The 20,636-nt window shown below is 50.0% G+C and overlaps 3 protein-coding genes across 3 annotated transcripts in view; 2 read left to right on the top strand and 1 right to left on the bottom strand.

Annotated features, from left to right (window-relative positions):
• The window catches only part of ZNF517 (zinc finger protein 517), a 6,866-nt gene extending 4,943 nt beyond the window's left edge, over window positions 1-1,923 (bottom strand). Inside the window, exons 1-2 of the mRNA XM_012648022.1 lie at window positions 1,883-1,923; window positions 618-675 (exon numbers count right to left, since the gene is read on the bottom strand). The gene's annotated coding sequence lies outside the window, so the exon portion shown is untranslated. The remainder of the gene's footprint in view (window positions 1-617; window positions 676-1,882) is intronic.
• Window positions 1,924-6,304: 4,381 nt separating this feature from the next.
• RPL8 (ribosomal protein L8) lies at window positions 6,305-8,990 on the top strand. Its single transcript, XM_012648024.1, has 6 exons — window positions 6,305-6,357; window positions 6,581-6,728; window positions 6,808-6,949; window positions 7,209-7,427; window positions 8,485-8,600; window positions 8,796-8,990. Exons 2-6 carry the CDS (start codon window positions 6,591-6,593, stop codon window positions 8,952-8,954), a joined length of 774 nt encoding a protein of 257 aa, XP_012503478.1. The 5' UTR covers window positions 6,305-6,357; window positions 6,581-6,590; the 3' UTR covers window positions 8,955-8,990.
• Window positions 8,991-11,409: 2,419 nt separating this feature from the next.
• Window positions 11,410-20,419, top strand: ZNF34 (zinc finger protein 34). Its single transcript, XM_012648026.1, has 6 exons — window positions 11,410-11,445; window positions 14,671-14,719; window positions 15,170-15,256; window positions 15,484-15,610; window positions 16,072-16,191; window positions 18,937-20,419. Exons 3-6 carry the CDS (start codon window positions 15,224-15,226, stop codon window positions 20,298-20,300), a joined length of 1,644 nt encoding a protein of 547 aa, XP_012503480.1. The 5' UTR covers window positions 11,410-11,445; window positions 14,671-14,719; window positions 15,170-15,223; the 3' UTR covers window positions 20,301-20,419.
• The last annotated feature ends 217 nt before the right edge of the window (window positions 20,420-20,636 follow it).

The following is a 20,636-nucleotide window of genomic DNA, read 5'->3' on the forward strand; positions in this document are numbered from 1 at the left end:
AAGAAAAGAATAAATACAATTCTGCTCTGACAAGATATAGACACAGTGGGCAGGAGGCCTTGCTCTCCTCACTCTTCCCTTCAACAGACACTGGAGCTCTTGTCTTTGGGTGGAGGTCTCTGGGGCTATCCTTTTCTGTGGGGCTTAAGCCCCCTAAGTAGCTGCCACTTTGTAAAGAGATGTTCCCCTTTAGGCATCAGTTAACAAAAAGCGTATGGGTAGAAGCAGGCTGGTTGCTTGGTTACAATGCTGTGAGGTGACATTTGGCAGCAGAGGCTTTTTGACATTTTAGAGTATGAAGGGCTATAGGAGAAGATTGGACAGGCTTGTCAGTCACCTGTGCCTGCTGACAGCACAGACTGCAAATGCATGGAAAAGCAGAGCCACCCCACCCCCATCCAGCCCCCAGTCAGCTATCTGTCCAGGGCAATCTGTGGGCAGGACCCCCCTCGGCCATTGCTATTGCCAGATCTGTTGTCCTCCTCACCCAAACAAGGCAACCAGCATCTCTCAGGGGACAAGGCTGCCAAAAGACATGAGCCACCCTACCCCTCAACACATACCACCCTCCACTGTGGAGAGAACTGTAACCCAGGGCTAGAAGAGGGATAAGTTACCACTGCTGGTTTTTGTTTGCTCTTGTCTGGGGAGTGCATGTCCTCAGGGAGGGGCCACCTGGTTAAAGGGGAAAAAATCTGCTTTTAGTTCTACCTTTGGAATCAGGAAGCAAGCCTTTAATCAGATTAAACAGTGCTGGGGTTAAAAAGAATAGAGCAGATATAAGATAACAAAATAGGTCAAGTTCTCGCTCATTGTGCTAACAGAGAAAATATCAAGGTAGGAGGAGTGCTAATTTAGATGGAGGATCAGGGAAGACTTCTTGGAGGAAATAACATTTAATCGGGGTCTGGAAGACTAGGAAGGGTCACCTCCCTCCAACCCTAGAATAAAACCCTGTTCCTCAGAGGCCCAGGGCACCTTGCTCCTTGCTCACTACACTGCAGCCATGGAGCCTTCCCTGTCACTTAAACCTGCCAAGGCCTCTGTACCCTCCGCCTGGAAGTTTCTCCTTAGGGATAGGCAAGGCTGCTCCCTCTGGCCATCAGGTTTCAGCTCAGATGTTAACTGTTTAGAGAGGCCGTCCCTGACTACCATGGCTACCCTAACTCCCTCATCTCTCACAATTTTATCTCTTTGGTTTATTTTCTGCGTAGCCCTTGTCACGATTAAAAATTATTTGTTTGTTTATTGTCTCTATTACATTAATGCTTCACCTCTATTGTAATACATGCTCCAAGAGGTGGGGGACGTTGCTTGTTCACTGCGGTGTCCCCAGCACTAGAAGAATCTTCTGGACACAGCACTCAATAACTTGCACAGGGAAAAGTAGGGGAGAAAAAGGGTGTCCGCCGGGAAAAAAGTGTGTGGGGGTGAAGGCGCACAGGGGAGGTGGGGAAATCCCCCAGCCAGAGCCTGTCGCTTCGGAACTGGTTCGCTCGGACGCCTGCAGGCGTAAGTCCGAGGGAGGTGCAAACTCGGACAGAGCCTGGTTCTCCCAGGGGAAGCCCCCACCTCGCCAGGGCTCCCTACCCTGCAGCCTCAGCTCTGCGCAAACACCCTGACTCCGGGATGCCGGGTGCAGGCGGCCGCCCCACACACCTCCCATCGCAGCCGAGAGGAACTGGGACCCCGGTCCATTCGCCTGCCCGGACGCTCCCCAAGGTTCTCTGGACCAAAGGATAATTGAGGTGGGGGCGCCAGCTGCGAGTGAGATCCCCACCGTGCTCAGCGCAGCCTCTGCGCGGGCCACAGACTCAGTCGGGCCGGGATCGGAGGACCGATCCCCTCTACAGTCCCCGCCCCGCGGCCGGGGCCGACTCACCCTGGCCAGCCGCCCGGGACAGCAACGAGGGGAACGTACGGCACCGGGCGCACAGAACTCCAGATTCTGGCCCGCCCCCGGAAACGGGCCGCGACGCCGCTCTGGGAGGCTGGGAGGACCACGCACCTCGGTGGCGCTCTGTAGTCTCGGCGCTCTCGGGCTCCTGGAGCGGGCTATCGCGAGAGCTGCTGAGGGCGGGGGCTGCGTACAGCGACCCCCAGGCTTGAGGGGCGCTGTAGCTGGAGAGGCCCGATGGCCGCGGAAAGACAGAATTGGGCGTCCGCGTTCTCAGTGCTCCGTTCCCACTGGGGATCCGAGGCGGCGAACTTCCATTCCTCGAGCTCACTCCCTGCACCCCGCGTGCCAGGCCCGGGTGGGCTGCGGAGGTCGGGAACCGGGCGGCAGCAACCCCCGGACCCACAGGGCGGCGAAGCGGGCAGGGCGTCGGGGCCCCAGGCTTGGGGGTTGTTATACATATATACATTTATTTGTCGTTTGGTACGATTTTTCAGATGTCAAGTGTTATGCACCCCTAGAAAGAACTTTAAGATAGGCTTGAGGCTGGGCGCGGTGGCTCACGCCTGTAATCCTAGCACTCTGGGAGGCCGAGGCAGGCGGATTGTTTGAGTTTAGGAGTTCGAAACCAGCCTGAGCAAGAGCGAGACCCCATCTGTACTAAAATTAGAAAGAAATTAATCAGACAACTAAAAATATATAGAAAAAATTAGCTGGGCATGGTGGCACATGCCTGTAGTCCCAGCTACTCGGGAGGCTGAGGCAGGAGGATCGCTTGAGCCCAGGAGTTTGAGGTTGCTGTGAGCTAGGATGACGCCACGGCCCTCTAGCCTGGGCAACACAGTGAGACTCTGTCTCAAAAAAAAAAAAAAAAGATAGGCTTGAAAATGTAGTCTACACTGAGAGAAACATGCCAGATAAAAATCAAGATTCTTCTAACCAAATAATGTGAGAGTAGATACCGGGGAGGAGCCAGTAGTTTGCTTTGCTATACTAGGTAGATATGAACCAGAAAGCTGGGGTAACAATGTTAATATCATACCAAGTAGAAATCAAAGAACAAAAAGGATTAAGAGCAACATTTATAAGCCAGTGAAAGGAAGCTGTACAACCAGAAACATGTACCACACATCTAATACAGCCTCAAAATACCAAAACCAACAACTGACAAAACCACAGAGAAAAACAGATTGTCCAACAGTTTTTCTTTTTTCCTTGCAGTGACTTGGAACGTCCAACAGTTGTGGCTTGAGATTTGAACACTCCTCTCAGAAACAGATCAAGCAGAATTCAAGTTAAAATGTAGATGGGAACCACAAAAAAGATGTGTGTGAAGAGATACTGATTGACACCCCAAAAGCAAAAACAAGATCTACATCTCTTTGAGGACAAAGAAAATATTAACAATAGCCGAAATCTAGTTCACAAAAGAAGCCTAGGTAGAAACAATAAATGTAGAAAGAGTTAAATAGTTTCAATAAACCCTGTATTTTTGGAAACTAAATAGCATCCTATTAAACAACTCCTGGGATAAAGTGCAATTCATGTAGAACACGACAAGGTACTTAGAATGAAAACACTTTGCGGGATACTTAAACAGAGAATAAAATATGTAATATGTATGTGTTTATACAACCTTTCAACATGTTTATAAGTGTATGTATAATGCTACTATAAATATATCTGAAAAAATTCTCGTTTTTGTTGATTTAAGTCTTGTTTTGTTTCAACATGTATATTTTCTTTCCTTTTTGCTGTGTTTTGGAGGGAGATAACTTGTATGTATTTAACTAATATTGTCTTAGTTCATTTGTGCTACTATAAAAAAATACCACACAGTACATAATTTATAAACAGAAATTTATTTCTCACAGTTCTGGAGGCTGGAAGTTCAAGATTAAGGCACTGGCAGGATTGTTTCCTGCGAGGGCTGCTGTTACCAAGATGGCACTTTATTGTTGCATTCTCTGGAGGGGAGAAAGGCTGTGTTGTGTCCTCTCCAGTGGAGGGGATGTAAGGGCAAGAGAGGACTCCCTTCAACTTCAAGCCCTTTCATAAGGGTGCTAATCCCACTCATGAGGTCAGAGCCCGCATGAGTTAATCACCTCCCGAAGGCCACACCTTAGTACTGCTGCATTGGGGATTTTCAGCATGAATTTTGGAGGGGACATCATCATGCAAACTGTAACATGCATAAATCTTTACTCCAACTTTACCCCAGGTATTAGCTAGGTTTCCCTTTTCTCTGTGGAGTTATAATCTTGGGTCCCAACACATCCACAACTTTTCTAGGTCTAAAGATCCCCAAATAATCTATTGTCAAACAAATTTTAAAAATACCTTTTTTATCTTCTTTCTGGTTGGTCAGCAAAAGAAAAAAAAATACCTTTTGAAGGATTATAATACAAAGACCAGAACTGAAAGTACCTTGAGCAAAGAGCACAATAGGACGAATTTTCATACCCAGAATACACAATGAAAATGGCACCAGGTCTGTGAATATTTTCAGTGTTTCTGCTGCTCCCTCTGGTTTACCTCTCCAGTCTGCACCCAAGGTGGCCACTTTGTCACTTCTAACAGCCCAGTGATTTTTGTAAACATTTTTATGCCCTTTGTGTGTTATTTGCTCATTTGATCCTCATAATAATCGTGTAAGGATGGCCTTGCTGAAATAACAGGAAAATATCTCTGTAACTTTCTAATAACAGCTAAAGATCAATTGTATAAGCTCTCTCTCTGCTGGCAGGCAACCCGCTGGGACTCTTGTTTTCAAAAACACCTGAAAAGAGCCCAAAAAGGTAATGTAAATTTTTTACAGTTGCTACACCTACTGACTAAAACTGCCTTTTGGCATGTTTCTATAGCCTGGAGTAGTTCCTGACAAGTTCCTGGATAACAACAGGGGGGACAAACTCCAGATGTCAAATCCAGCCCTAACTCATATCTTGAGGGCAAGGTCAGTGACAAGATCTCTAACAGCCATTCCTGCTATCTATTGCCAAAGAAAAGAAACAGATGCCGCAGTCTCACATAGCCATTCTATTATCTGCTTGCAGTTTAGAAGGAGTCCATACGACAATTCACAACACCCTGTTAATTTGACTATGACTATAAATCATCTTTCATCCTATTTTTTACATCTCCAAATAAAAGGTCTGAGTAGCAGTTTTTCTAGGCTGATACACTTTTCCATTCTCTCTCACGTTCGGCCCTTTCCTACTCTTGGTAAAGTAAAATAAACTTCTTCCTTCTATCCTAATCTCTGGAGAAATTTTTCTCAAACCAGCGTGCACGAGCTCTATGCCAGCACTCCACCCTAACAAATACCATGAAGACATACTACTGTCCCCACATTAAAGTGAGGACAGCATAGTGTTCCTGTTACTTGTCCAGGTCCCAGGAGTATTCAGTAGCAGAGCTAGGATCCAACCTCCAGACCTCTCTCCAGGGCATCACCTCTATAACCACTAAACTGTGCTGTGAAACCATCATGGCAAGTGGGAGAAACAGTCCAATTCAAGCAACTGAGTGTGCTGAAGAATTTCTACTCATCCCACACCCCCTTTGTTTTCAGATCCTCTGAATATGTCAGGTTTTAGTCTAAAATGTGGTTCTTGGTGCACTCATGGCAGAAGATGACCAGACACGCCAAAGTTAGGCAAGCATGAAAATGAAGTTTATTGAGGAGCGAAAAATAGGGTTATAGGGCAAGAGCAAGATATAGGTTTACATAGCATGGTATATACACCACAGGTGACAGACCCATTGCTGCAGCAGGGCAAGTAAAATGAAGGGCAAAAAGAGGTTAGCTACCACGGTCTATGTCTTATTTTATAGTGTCTGGATAAGGACCTCCCACAGAACCACTTTGATTAGGCAGTTGGGAGTCACATGACCTGAGCTTTAGGTACGCAAGTGGGCTCTAGGTCACTTTCCAGACTTTATGGTACCCAAGCTGCTTGGCCTATGGGCTAGAGAAGCCTCTGCATTCTTTTGCAGCTGGTGCACCAAGTTCTGATTGGCAGATTCGTAGGGTATTTCCTCCTTACCCAGGTATGGCGAATTACAGTTGGGGCAGGACGAAGACGGGGGCAACGGCATGGAATGGCGTGGCCTGGAATGGGTGGCTCTGTGTCACCCCGGAGAAGTCACTCAATCTCTCGGTGCCGCCTCGGTAGCTCAAGGGACAACAACCGAGCCCTGGGAGACCTCTGTGAGGGTCAGCCTCTCCCTGAGACGCGCTCGCGACCATCGTGGGGTCCATAGCCCACCAAGTGCGCCTGCGCAGAGGTCCCAACTCCAGGGCAGCGCCGCTCCCCCAGGCGGACTACGAGCCCCAGCGTGTACCGCGCTCGGACGGCCGCGGCACGACCGGAAGCTGATGCGGGTATGAGCCCCGCCCCGGAAGATAAGGCGGCTCGCGGGCGCCGGTTTCCTCTTTCGGCCGCGTTAGTCCACAGGTAGGTTGTGCTCAGGGCGCTGAGGCCTCTGCATCATCCGCCGCCATCCGCCACCCTGTGGCTCGCCAGGGTCCCCGGCCGACGCTCCTGAGAGGACGATGGCGCGGGCGACTACAAAGAGAGTCGGGGGTGGGGGAGTGCGCGCGGCCTCGGGGGCGGGGTCCCAGGAATCCGGGCTAGAGGGTGTCTGGCTGCCCCGGCGCTGACCGTGAGCCCCCCTTAGACCCGCCGCCATGGGCCGCGTGATCCGTGGACAGAGGAAGGGCGCCGGCTCCGTCTTCCGCGCACACGTGAAGCACCGCAAGGGCGCCGCGCGACTGCGCGCCGTGGACTTCGCAGAGCGGCACGGCTACATCAAGGGCATCGTGAAGGTGGGGGGCGCAGCCAGGGCGGGTGGGGGGAACCGGGTGCCCTGCCGGGACCCCGCGCTCACGCTGCCACGGCCCGCAGGATATCATCCACGACCCAGGCCGCGGCGCGCCCCTCGCAAAGGTAGTCTTCCGCGATCCATACCGATTTAAGAAGCGGACGGAGCTGTTTATCGCCGCCGAGGGCATTCATACGGGCCAGTTCGTGTACTGTGGCAAGAAAGGTTAGCCTCGAGACTGGGAAGGAAGGTCGAGTTGGGGAGGGGCTGGAGGGCTGCCTGAGAAGCTAACCCAAGTCGGGGCAGGAGCATTCTAGGCAGAAGGCTCACGTGGGGAGATCCCGCGTGGTCAGACGAGCTACCCAGTGGGTGTCTGGAGAAATGTAGGAGGTGGCAGTGCTCCCCACTTTGGGAGCTGCCTGGAGCGAGTGGGTTCTCGTTGCCTTTGGCTGCGCTGATCACCCGGTGCTACATCCCCTTTCAGCCCAGCTCAACATTGGCAATGTTCTCCCTGTGGGCACCATGCCTGAGGGTACGATCGTGTGCTGCCTGGAAGAGAAGCCTGGGGACCGTGGCAAGCTGGCTCGGGCCTCAGGGAACTATGCCACTGTTATCTCCCATAATCCGGAGACTAAGAAGACCCGTGTGAAGCTGCCCTCTGGCTCCAAAAAAGTCATCTCTTCAGCTAACAGAGCGGTTGTTGGTGAGTGCCAGGCAGCAGTTGAATGCTCAGGGCTGTGGTTGGGCAGGCTCTGGCTAGCCAGCAGCTAGACCTGGTCTTTAGGATCTGATTGTCTATTCCTTTAAAGTTTGAGCTCGTCTTGTAGTTTTAGTTGTTATAGATGTAAAGTGGGTACAATAGTGCTTACTCTGATGCTGTTGTGGAGTTGGGCGAGATTGTGATTAAGTCGCCCAGGATTTGTCAGATGACCTGTCTGTGCTCTAGCACAGCAGTCCCCAACCTTTTTGGCACCAGGGACTGGTTTCATGCAAGACAATTTTTCCATGGGGGGGGGAGGGCATGGGTTCGGAATGATTCAAGCACATTACATTTATCGTGCAGTCAAATCTCTCTGTTAACAGTCTGTATTTGCAGCTGCTCCCCAGCACTAGCATCACCGTCTCAGCTCCACCTAAGATCTCTCCCATTAGGTAGGATTCTCACTCCTATGAGAATCTAGTGCTGCTGCTGATCTGATAGGAGGCGGAGCTTATGTGGTTATCTGAGTGATGGGGGGCTGCTGTAAATACAGATGAAGCTTCACTGGCTCACCTACTCAACTCCTGTTATGTGGCCAGCATCCTGACGGGCCACAGATGGGCATTGGGGACTGCAGCTCTAGCATAACCTGGTCTTTTGGCATCCAGTTGGTTAACAGCCATTTCAGAGAAGACAGGGTCAGAAATTTGTGACTTTGTCAAAAACATTTAGTGAGTGAGTGAAAAAGGATTTGAATCCAGGGTAGTTCACTTTGCTGTTTGGCTACATCTTGGAATCCCTATGTCTTGGTTTGTCTGCCCACTGGAACTTGAAGAAGCTCGATGTCAGCTCACAGGGTGCAAGGGGCTTCTTATGGTGGAGGATGGTGGGTTTTTTGCTTGGTAGTTGTTGATGCTATATGACTGAGTGGTAAATGAGTGATTGGCACAGGGTGGGTAGTTGGCAAGGATGGGAGGTGGTAGTGGTCTGACTGACATGAGGATCCTGCAGTGCTGGGGATAGTGTGATGCACATCCCTGAGGTACCTGAACCTCTATAGGTGTGGTGGCTGGAGGTGGCCGAATTGACAAACCCATCCTGAAGGCTGGCCGTGCTTACCACAAATACAAGGCAAAGAGGAACTGCTGGCCACGCGTGCGGGGTGTAGCCATGAACGTAAGTATCCCAGAAATGTGGGGTGAGGTATTGAAGGTACAGTGGCCACATGTCTGGGTGGACAAGTCCCTTCCAGGGGTGTCATTTTCCGCAACAATAGAGTTATCTCTAGTTTCAGGGCTGTTGATCCTGCTCCAGCCCTCCTGAAACAGGTGAGGACATTCCCATTCTAACTGCACCCTCCTCTGCCTGCAGCCCGTGGAGCATCCCTTTGGAGGTGGTAACCACCAGCACATTGGCAAGCCCTCCACCATCCGCAGAGATGCCCCTGCTGGCCGAAAAGTGGGTCTCATTGCTGCCCGCCGGACTGGACGTCTCCGGGGAACCAAGACCGTTCAGGAGAAAGAGAACTAGGGCAGAGGGGCTCAATAAAGCTTGTCCTCACACCACTATGTTGTGTGCCCCATGGTTTCACAGGTGGGGTCTCTGCTGGGAAGACTGCCAGGGGAGCCCCTGGTTGTTACAGGGGGGAGGAAGATACAGTAGACCACCAGTGAATAATGGAAGCTCTGAGGGGAAAGTCTGTGGTTGGAGAAGGAGGTGCAAGTCCCCTGGGCCAGAGGCTTGCTTTCCCATGGAGGGCACCAAGAAGTTGGCATCCTAGACCTGGCACTTAGGTGGGTGACTCAGGCCTACCTGCAGAGCTTGATGTAAGAGTCCATTTCACAGATGAGGAAACTGAAGAATGGGAAATAGATTAGAACCCAATGCTGAGCCTGGTGCTCTGGACTCAAATTTATTCTGCCTTGGTAAGGAGACCCACACCAGGTGACTCTTGCCAGGCTCACTGCTAACCTGCCCAGTTCCTGCAGCTGTCTTTTGTTCAGGGTCTGTGGGCAACTCCCTTCCTCTCTTGAAATAGGGTAAGCCCCTAAGTTAATGTGATCTTGTAAAGTCACTGTCTAGGGTGCTTGGCTTGCAGGTGCCCACCTTGTGGGAGGGTCAGCCAACCTACCTTGCAGAGAGAGCTTGGGGGTGGGGCTTGGAGGAAAGTGGGACAGACACCCTGTCCAGGCCAAGATAGCTATGTCTAGCCTCGTCCCTGGGAACAGGTCACATGCTTATCTCTCCCACCCATGGTGGGGAGTGAGTGGTCACTGCCAGAGTGAAGGGTTCTGGTTACCTTTCCCTCTGGGCTGAGCTTCATGTCCTCCCGCTTTCTCTAGCCTGGTAGTGACAAGTGAGGCTGAGGCTGATGATAATGGGTGTGGGCTCCCTGGTCCCAGTACACATTGGAATGGCTAACTTTGCTGAACAAAGGAATGGACAAATGCAGTATATGTATGGGGGTCCCAGACCACCTGTGAGTCCATCCACCTACCTAGAGCCCCACATAATTCACTTTTTGATCCCTGGAACCCCTGAATCCCACACCATATAGCACGTGGCTCTCCCTGCACTGGGGTAGAGAAACCCACCAGGAACAGAGGCCTCAAACTTGCATTCATTAACTAGTTTTGACCACTTGGAGAAAGTAGGTGAGAGTGGTCATGACCTTTACCTGCTGTCAGATTCCTGAGAAACCACAGGTTAGAAACAAGGGAAGATATGGGAGAACAAGACATGCATGATAAGTGGGCTCCCTGTTTGGCCACTGTGGGTTCTTGTCCCTTAAGCACAACAGGCTGCATGCCCTCCAGGCAGCATCAGATGTGAGCCTTATCAGTGCTTTCAGACAGAAGTTCACTTCCACTGGTAAATGCGGAAGCTGCAGTCCAGTCCCTAACACAACACTCCTGTGGGCTGTGGAGACAGCATTACACGGGTGGATGGCAGGACTGGAGCAGGCAGGCTGAAGTGGGGTGCTCCCTCCCTGAAGACTGGCTGGGGGGCACTGGTTGGAGAGTGCCTGATGGGTGAGAACCCATTAATTAAAGCTGTGTGGCTGTAGGTGGAGTCACTAGGAGTCCTCACTGGCTGCTGGGTAGCGGCTCCTTGCTCTCATGGTCCACAGCCATTCTTACCCCCTAGTTCTTGGTCTTGCTTTCCTGATCCTGCTAATGTGGGCCCTACCTGTCCTTGGGTACCCACCACAGCTAGGCAGTGACTCTGCAGGGCAGAGACCTGGTTTTGATCCTCTGTCGTTTGCAGGGCTGGCCCAGGGTCCCAGGTTACAGGTAGAGCAGGAAGGCGGCATTTCCTCCTGAAGGATGGTGGGGTATCTAGACAGAAGGTGTTGGGATGGCACGAGACGTGGTTGCCTCAGCCATAAGCTGCCACTGATTATCTGCTCCCTTCTGGGCAAAGTAGGTTCAGGCCTTGGTCTAGAGACAGGCCATCAGGGAGGGCTTGCTCCAGAAGCTGCTGAGGCACCTGAGAAGACCCTCTCTCTAGTTAGAGTGGACACTGGGCCCCATTTACAGAGGTTAGGGGTAGGGGGCAATGGGTTAATTGGTAAAACAGGTTTCTTGGGCTAGTTAGCATGCTTTTGGCCCTGAGAAAGGGTGAAGTTCCCACTGCCTTTCTCTGTAAAGGGCCTGATCCTTTCTTGCTTGTGGAGCCTTGTGTGGCTCATTAGGGAGAGAATTTCTCAGGAAAGGGAAAATACGGTAATCCGTTAACCTTCGATTGGTTGCCTCGGTTCTGAGGTCTGAGAGTCGGCTTCAGACTGCCATTTAGTGGCGGCATTGCCGATTTGCAGCATCGTCGAGTTCTCCGGGAGCTACCTCGCGCCAGGAAGGCGGACAACAGAGACGCGCTGTCCTCGCTTCCCAGAGCAGCCCGAACGGAGCCGCTGGGACCGGTCGCAGGGGTCGGCCTGACGTCACTTCCTGCTCGGGCTCGATTGGCTGGGCCGGCAGGCGGACGGGTCTTGGTCGGGCGGCCGCTAGTCCTCTGCGCTGAGGTGAGTGGTCCCGACGGGGGGCGTGGGTGGCAGCGGCTGCAGAGCCTCCGGTTTGGAGCACAGACCTTTCCCCACGATCTGCCCCAACGCCGGCCCTCCCGGGAAGCTCCGGTTCGGGATTCGCCCCGCCATGAAAGACACCTCCCGCGTGGGGTCCCCACAGGCCCCAAGCCCTGACTGGTCTTCCCGCCCCCCGCACCCCCGTTTACCTCCATCTCCGTCCACCTCCCCCTGGCGCCGGGTCGTTTATTACCCGGTTTCTCCCCTGCTCTAGAGTGCCCCCTCGCACGTCCCATGCCGGTCCTCTGCCCCACAGGTCCCCTTCTGAGTCTCGGGACGTTCCGGACCCCTTTCTTCTGGTGAGCCGAGGCCCTCCCCTTCCAAGTCTCCCATTCTCCTCTTTCCTGTCAACCTTTTTTTTTTTTTTTTGAGACAGAGTCTCACTGTGTTGCCCGGGCTAGAGTGCCGTGGCGTCAGCCTAGCTCACAGCAACCTCAGACTCCTGGGCTCAAGCGATCCTCCTGCCTCAGCCTCCCGAGTAGCTGGGACTACAGGCATGCGCCACCATGCCCGGCTAATTTTTTTCTATATATTTTTAGCTGTCCGATTAATTTCTTTCTATTTTTGGTAGAGACGGGGTCTCGCTCTTGCTCAGGCTGGTCTCGAACTCCTGAGCTCAAACGATCCGCCCGCCTCAGCCTCCCAGAGTGCTAGGATTACAGGCGTGAGCCACCGCGCCCGGCCTCCTGTCAACTTTTAAGGAGCTGGGCTCGCTTCTCTATCCGTAGTCCATTCCATTTCCCCCCACCCCCCTGCACATACTACCCCTCTCTTTGCCTTTGGCAACCAGAGTTCCCAAAATGCTCATCCCACTGGATGTACCTTCTTTCCACCCCACCCTCTCGTTGCTTGTGGTACTCCCAGGCTTTTCTTCCTGCAGCCAAGCAGCCAAATTTTTGTTTCTTATTTTTCAAGGTTTGAAGTGTTACTTCCCTATTGTCCTGCGCTTTTTAATATGTATTTTTAAAGAAAGTACAGAGAATAGGTTAACAAAAACCAGCGATTGCCAGTTCTCATTTTGCCACAGTGGTTTCAAGTTTTGTTTTTTTTAAGAAATAAAACATTACTGTTAAAGTAATTCCCTTCCTCAGAAGCACCCTTATTCTGACCAGTATCTTACCAATATCCTTTCAGCTCATTTTCTTATACCCCTGCACAGCCAGTATTGTTTCTGTGTTTTAACAATCTATACACATATTATACCATGGATATTCTATCCCTGACAATTTTAGTCAACCCTATAACTTTGTGCTCTGTCTCCTTGACATTGATGTATTCATTTCAACTACGGTGACCTTGCTGATGGACATTAAGGTTTTTTTCTCATACACAGGCACATGGTAACATTCTTGTGTTTCTTCCTGTGTGCATTAGCAAGAGTTTCCATAGGGCACATACTCAGAATTAGATTTCTTGTTGTCTAAGAGGTTTTATAGGGTTTCAGCTCTACCAGGTAGTGCCAGACATTTTCGGAGTGCCGGTGCCAGTTTACAGTCCTACTGGACTCTGAGGGTCTCCATGTTTCCTCATGTCTTCAACATTTGGTATTATACAGCATTTTACATTTTTGCAAATCTGTGTGGAGAGAAGTCTTGTTTTACCTTGCATTTCCGCAACTCTTAATGACATCGAAAGTCTTTTCAAATGTTTATTAAACAGTTTGATTTCTTTATCTGATTTACCCAGTCATATCCTGTGTTCATTTTTTTAAAAAGTGAGCGGCCTTTTTAAAAAATTCCAGTGGATTTTTTCTTATTTTGAAAGTTTGTTTAAATATGTTTTGCATATTTATATTTTGTTACATATGTTTGCAATATCTTTTCATTTTACAGTGTGTCTTTTAACTTTGGGGTGTCTTATACAAAAGGTTTTCTTTCTTTTCTTTTCTTTTTTTTCTTCCCTTTCTTCCCTTCCTTCCTTTTTCTTTTCTTCCTTTCTTTCCTTTTTTTCTTTTTTGGACAGAGTCTCACTCTGTCACCCAGGCTGGAGTGCAGTGGCATAATCATAGCTCACAGCAGTCTCCAACTCCTGGCCTCAAGCGATCCTCCCACCTCACCCTCCCAAAGTGCTAGGATTATATGCTTGAGCCACTGTGCCCAGCCAAGGTTTTTTTTTAAATTTTATTTATTTATTTATGTATTTATTTTATTTCAGCATGTTATGGGGGTACAGATGTTTAGGTTACATATGTTGCCCTTGCCCCCCCCCAAGTCCGAGCTTCAAGCGTGTCCATCCCCCGATGGTGTGCATTGCACTCTTTGTGTATGCATATACCCGGTCCCCTCCTCCCCCCTGCCCGACATCCAATAAATGTTATTCTTATATGTGCAGTTATGTGTTGAAAAAATATGGAACATCTCACGAATTTGCGTGTCATCCTTGCGCAGGGGCCATGCTAATCTTCTCTATCGTTCCAATTTTAGTATATGTGCTGCCAAAGCGAGCACCCAGCCAAGGTTTTTACTTTTTGATGGAGTCAAATGAAAAACCTTTTTTTTTTTTTTTTTGAGACAGAGTCTCACTCTGTTGCCTGGAGTAGAGTGCCGTGGCGTCAGCCTAGCTCACAGCAACCTCAAACTGCTGGGCTCAAGTGATCCTTCCGCCTCAGCCTCTCAAGTAGCTGGGACTACAGGCATGCGCCACCATGTCCCGCTAATTTTTTCTATATATTTTTAGTTGTCCAGCCAATTTCTTTCTATTTTTAGTAGAGACGGGGTCTCGATCTTGCTCAGGGTAGTCTCGAACTCCTGACCTCAAGCGATCCTCCTGCCTCGGCCTCCCAGAGTGCTAGGATTACAGGTGTGAGCCACCGGGCCAGGCCAAAATTCACTTTTTTAAAGAGGAGGATTTGCCAGTTCCTCTTTGGTAGATACACACGTGTACTTACAAGTATTACAAGGTTTTGCTGGACTTTTCCTTTTAATAATACACATTGTTGTTTTTTGTTCCTATTAGTGATTTTTGCTTTTAATTCTATTTTGATTGGTATAAATGTTGCTGAACCACATGCAGCAATATGTATGAAGCTCACAAACACCACAGTGAGGGGAAGAAGCCAGACTTTAAAGTTACAGAAAGGTATATAGCTACAACAGTTTTATTTTAATTAGTGTTTGTCTGGTCTGTCTTTATTGTATTCAGCCTTTGTGTGTTATTTTATTTTAGGCCGCATACATATATCCCGTGTATGTAATGAGGCATGTGCTTCTAGCAGGTGAGTTTACTCTTATTTCTTATTCATTTATTGGGGTTATTTCAGCTAATTTTGTGGGTTTTATATTCTATACATTGTTTTTGCTATATGCCTTCCATTGTTTTTGATCTCCTTTTCTTCCTTAACCTTTAACATTTTGTCTTTTTCTAACATACAAAGTGAATGATTATTGTCATTTTCCTCCTGAATGAGACAACTTAGTTATGCCAGGGACGAGGGGCAGGATAAATGACCTGAGGGCAGTGGGCAGTGGGGGTTGGGCTGGGGAGGGCAGCCCTAGGCAGGGAATGGAGTCTGTGTTTGGGAAGCCAGCATTGCCCCCATGGAGATGGGTGGGGTAGGGCCAGTGAGGGTATGACAGGCAAGACTGTTTATGGCAGCACCAAGTGGCTCGAATTGTGGAAGAAGGGACCAGGCTGGGCTTCCACATGCTCCTTTCTGTTTCCTCAGCACCTGAGTGACCAGCTCCTGCCCACTGCCCCCAGAAAGCCCAGGGCACGGGCAATGGCAGCCTTGTTCCTGTCTGTCCCACCCCAGGTGAGTGTCTGTCCTCCTGGGAAGTGTGAGGTCTCCACCCAAGGCTTTTCTTGGCAAACACTGTCAGATGTCTTTGGTATGGGTTGCTGACATTAGAGGAGGGGTGACTTTGGGAGCCCCCTGAAGCCTCCCCCTGTGCTGCTGCCCTCAGCATCCTTTTGCTGCGCCCTGTCCCCCAATGCTCACCCTGGGCCACACCTGGGCTACAGCAGCTCCTATTGTTCCAGGCCGAGGTGACCTTCGAGGATGTGGCCGTGCTTCTCTCCCGGGAGGAGTGGGGCCGTCTAGGCCCTGCTCAGAGGGGCCTCTACAGGGATGTGATGCTGGAGACCTATGGAAACCTAGTCTCACTGGGTAAGGCCCCTTGCCAGGACTCTGGGAACAATCCCTCCCAGAGACTGAGGGCTCAGCAGAGGCTGGGCTGGGGGCCTCACCCCCTGGGCCCAGAGACAGGCAATGCTGACCCTTTTCCCTAGGAGGCACCTGGTCTAAGAAGAGGAGGGGACGCTCCTCAGTCAGCCCTTTTCTCCTCTGAGCTCCCAGAGGAGACAGGCCCCACCTCACCTCCAGGTCTGAGGCAGACCCATTCCCGGGGAGTTCCATACTTCCTGGCAGAGGAAGCCCTGAGCTCTTGTTCCCTGTGCTCTGACCTTCATCTTTATGGCAATGCCCAGCCCAGTCTCATCCCCCTCCAGAGGGAGTCCAGACTTCCATCACCCCTCTCCCTTTCCCCTCCCTCTGCAGCCCCAGGGCAAGATAGCCCCGGTGCAGCTTTGTGTCTTTGGTACCAACCCCAGGCATTTTCTCCTTCCCAGGAACAGGACCTGCAGGTCCCAAGCCTGGGGTGATCTCGCAGTTGGAGCGAGGAGACGAGCCATGGGTCCTGGACGTGCAGGGCACCTCAGGGAGAGGGCGCCTGAGGGTGAACAGCTCAGGTGCGTGAGGGGATCTGCTCCCCCAGCTCGGTCACTGAGTGAGCATTTGTTGGGTTCCAAGAGATCTGGTTAATGACTCAGGATTTTGGGGAGAAGATGCATGAGGACTAGCTTGCAAGGCCTGGGAGTAGCCTCTGTTGAAGCCTGGGTCACCTCTATCAGCCTGGGTACCTCAGTGGGGAGATTCTTGAGCAGAATCTTCTAGAAAGTTGGTGGTGGGGGGCAGTGTTGCAGAGGAGACTAGGGAAGGTCATTCCAGGAGGGGCTGGTGTAGAGGGGGTGAGTGGGTACAGACCAGAAGTACTGTGAGAGATGGTTAGGGCCTGCAGGATCTCAAAGAGCCCTGCCCTCCAGAGCTTATGCCCTACCAGGAGGGTCAGATGACAAGGGCATAGTGATAGAGATAACGCTTCATTCCCCCCTTCTTCTAAATTAATCTATTATGGGAAAGTCAGAAAATGTGCATCACTTGCCCAGACACAGTTGTATTCTAGTATGTTCCCTTCTTTTTCTACTGGCGGCCTTTCCATACCCATGTATGGATACCACTGCTTCTCAGGAATGATCCTTGTGCTCTGCTGTGCCACCCACTTTCCACTGAATGTGTTTCCATTTCTGTCTGCATGAATCTTGATCATGCCTTCAGTGGAAGTGCCAACTAGAAGGTTATTATCTAATGTCACTGCATGGACAGCTCTGATAGTCATTTTTTTTTTTTTTTTTTTTGAGACAGAGTCTCACTGTGTTGCCCGGGCTAGAGTGCCGTGGCATCAGCCTAGCTCACAGCAACCTCAAACTCCTGAGCTCAAGCGATCCTCCTGCCTCAGCCTCCCGAGTAGCTGGGACTACAGGCATGCGCCACCATGCCCGGCTAATTTTTTCTATATATTTTTAGCTGTCCAATTAATTTCTTTCTATTTTTAGTAGAGACGGGGTCTCGGTCTTGGCTCAGGCTGGTCTCGAACTCCTGAGCTCAAACAATCCGCCTGCCTCGGCCTCCCAGAGTGCTAGGATTACAGGCGTGAGCCACTGCGCCCGGCTATAGTTATCTTTTTGTATGTGTCTGATGGGGTCCTAGGAGGGAATTTCTGGCTCTAAGGACTTAATTTTTCTTTTGTAAATTTGCTTATTTGGATATAAATACTTAAAGAAATGGGACAAAGCCTAGGTTTACCGCTTCCTGAATTTCTGTGATAAACCATCCTCCAGATCAAAATACAGAATTTTTGGCTCCCCAGGAGCCAGCCGCCTGGGCCTCTTCTGTCATGTCCCACTGCTCCCCACAGGGGCCTTCTTTCTGACTCCTATCATAAGAGGCTGTTTGGCCCCTTTGGATTTTTCTTTCTGGACTCTTGCAGGGCATCTTTTGCTGAACATCGTAAGAGTTGCTCATGTTTGAAGGAATAGTAATTTGCCAGACACTGTTCTATTGTGTGAACACAGTTTATTTTCCCTTTTACTTGTGGAGGACATTCGGTTGTCCCTAGTTTGCAGTTGTTATGCAGGAACTGCTGTGGACATCCTCATGAACGTATCTCTCTGGCATAAAGAATGCATTTATGGTGGGTGTGTACCGGGGAGTGGAGTCACTGGATCATAGGATGTTCACAGATCAGCTTTAGACTGTGCTGCCAAACCATCTTCCAAAGCAGCGGCTCAAGCATACACTCCTGCTGCAGTGAACTAGCTCTGTTAGGTGCACATCTTGGGAGACACTGGTATTCAGCACCTGTTTATGTGCAGTGCCAGGCAGCCCTCTCAGGACTGGGAAGAGAGGAGTGATGAAAGTGGCCATCATGAGCTGTTTGCGTCTGAGACTCACTGTGCTGCGTGCTGTGCTGAGTGCTTGATGGTCAGTCTGTTGTTTAACTGTTTCATTCTTATGCCAGTGCCATACCCCTGTTTTTCAGATGGGGAAACTCAGGGTCAGAAGGGTAGGTAATTTGCCTCAGGTCACTGAACTGGCAAGTGGGAACCAGGATTGATCAATTCTGAGTATGGCTGCTGGTGTCAGTTGCTGAGGGGCCACATGGCAGGACCGCACTTGGGTATTTGTCACTGTCCACTCACTCTTGGGGAGTGGCCACCCAGGAGACCTTAGTGTTTAAAGGTAAGAAGGAAGGAAAGAATGAATGTTTAAAGGCATCAGGAAGCATTCCACCTAGGTGTCCTGAGTTTAAATTGCTGATGGCTCACCCAGGTGGTCCCTAAGGCCCCCAGGGAGAGCCCTAGAAGTAGATGTGTCTTGCTAGGCAGGGCCAGAGTACCAAGCCTGTGTGTGCTTCACCTTTGTCCTGCAGGGTTGGCATAAATTTGGCCCTCTGCCCTCTGAGGAAGGCAGCTGGTTTTCCAGCCATGGGTTTTGAGGTGGCTTAGACTTGCTTGGCCTTAGTTTCTTTGTCACTGTCCTCCTCGACTTTTGGGGTCCCTCCTTTCTCTGGTTTTCGTAGTGATAGGAAGCCTCTGTCTTCTGTCCCTTTGGCAATAGTGAGGACAGGCATCCTGCAGTCTCACTAAGGCAGGCAGGGTGTGGATGTTAGAGTTTGTTGGGCCTATGTTTAAATGCTCGCTCTGTGGTCCTGGGTATGGTCTTCAAGCCTCTGAGCTCCAGGTTCTCATCTCTGCAAGGCTGTTGTGACATTGGAGATGATTGAATTGGCACTCTGCAAGTGGTCAACAGCATCTTCATGTCTTCCTTCCAAAGTCAGAACAGAAGGCCCTTAGATCTTATGTTTATTGTTTCAGCTCGTGGGACCAGGACTGAGTACAAGGAGTTGACTTCAGGGGAGACATTTGATGGGGAAGAACTGGACCAACTCAGGGGGACTTTTCCCCAGGGACGTGAGCCAGGAGAAGCCCATGACCATGTCAGAGAGTCGGAGGGGAGCCTGGACAAGCCAGTGGAACACAGAGGCTCCAGGCCAATCACACTGACCAGTGGGGAGAGCAGCTGGGAGTCTGGGGGAAGCCTCAGGTTGGGGTCAAGCCCTGTCCCTGATCAGAGACCTCACAAATGTGATATATGTGAGCAAAGTTTTGAACAGAGATCATACCTCAACAACCATAAGCGTGTACATAGGTCAAAAAACCCAAACATAGTTCATGATTCTGGGGAAATCTTTAATGCAAACTTAATTGTTAAAGAAAATCAGAAAATTCTTACCGGGAAAAAATTGCATTATTGTGGTTACTGTGGGAAAACATTCAGGTACAGTGCCAACCTTGTCAAGCATCAGCGGCTTCATAGTGAAGAGAAGCCCTACAAGTGTGATGAGTGTGGAAAAGCCTTCAGCCAGAGCTGCGAGTTCATCAATCACCGAAGGATGCATTCTGGGGAGATCCCCTACCGGTGTGATGAGTGTGGGAAGACATTTAATCGGAGGCCCAACCTCATGAAGCATCAAAGGATTCACACTGGGGAGAAACCCTACAAGTGTGGTGAGTGTGGGAAACACTTTAGTGCTTACTCTTCCCTTATTTATCACCAAAGGATCCACACTGGAGAGAAACCCTATAAATGTAACGACTGTGGGAAAGCCTTCAGTGATGGCTCAATCCTTATCCGTCATCGTCGGACTCACACTGGAGAGAAGCCATTTGAGTGTAAAGAATGTGGCAAAGGCTTTACCCAAAGTTCTAACCTTATCCAACATCAGAGAATTCACACTGGAGAGAAACCCTATAAATGTAACGAATGTGAGAAAGCCTTCATCCAAAAAACCAAACTTGTCGAACATCAGAGAAGCCACACTGGAGAGAAGCCCTATGAATGTAATGACTGTGGCAAAGTTTTCAGCCAGAGTACTCACCTCATCCAACATCAGAGAATACACACGGGAGAGAAGCCCTACAAATGCAGTGAGTGTGGGAAGGCCTTCCACAACAGTTCCAGACTCATTCACCACCAAAGATCACACCATGGAGAGAAGCCTTACAAATGCAATGATTGCAAGAAAGCCTTCAGCCAGAGCACTTACCTGATTCAGCACCGGAGGATCCACACTGGGGAGAAGCCCTACAAGTGCAGCGAGTGTGGGAAGGCTTTCCGGCACAGTTCCAACATGTGTCAGCATCAGAGGATTCACCTCCGGGAAGACTTCCCCATGTGATGGTGCAGGAGGGACTGTGAGGGCAGAGTCCTATTGTGCCCCCAACACCCCACTCTTTCCCTCTATTTATTTTCCACACAGTGTTTTCACAGGGTGAAAGGCATTTGTGTCTAATTAAAGGGTGAAAGGCATTTGTGTCTTTTCTTAAACCAAAAGCAGTGTATGCACATTTTAGAGAAGTTGAGAGAAAAGGAAGGAAAAAAGAAGCTCCTGTAATCTCTCCCACTTAGAAAAAGGATTCATTTGCTGCTGATTTAGAATGTTTCCTTTCAAACACATTGGAGAGCATTTTTAAAAGAAAATACTGTTATGCTTGTCATTGCAGCACTTAAGTTC

Source organism: Propithecus coquereli, unplaced genomic scaffold (genome assembly GCF_000956105.1).
Source record: "Propithecus coquereli isolate 6110/MARCELLA unplaced genomic scaffold, Pcoq_1.0 Scaffold28, whole genome shotgun sequence".
In the NCBI taxonomy this organism is placed as follows: Eukaryota; Metazoa; Chordata; class Mammalia; order Primates; family Indriidae; genus Propithecus; species Propithecus coquereli.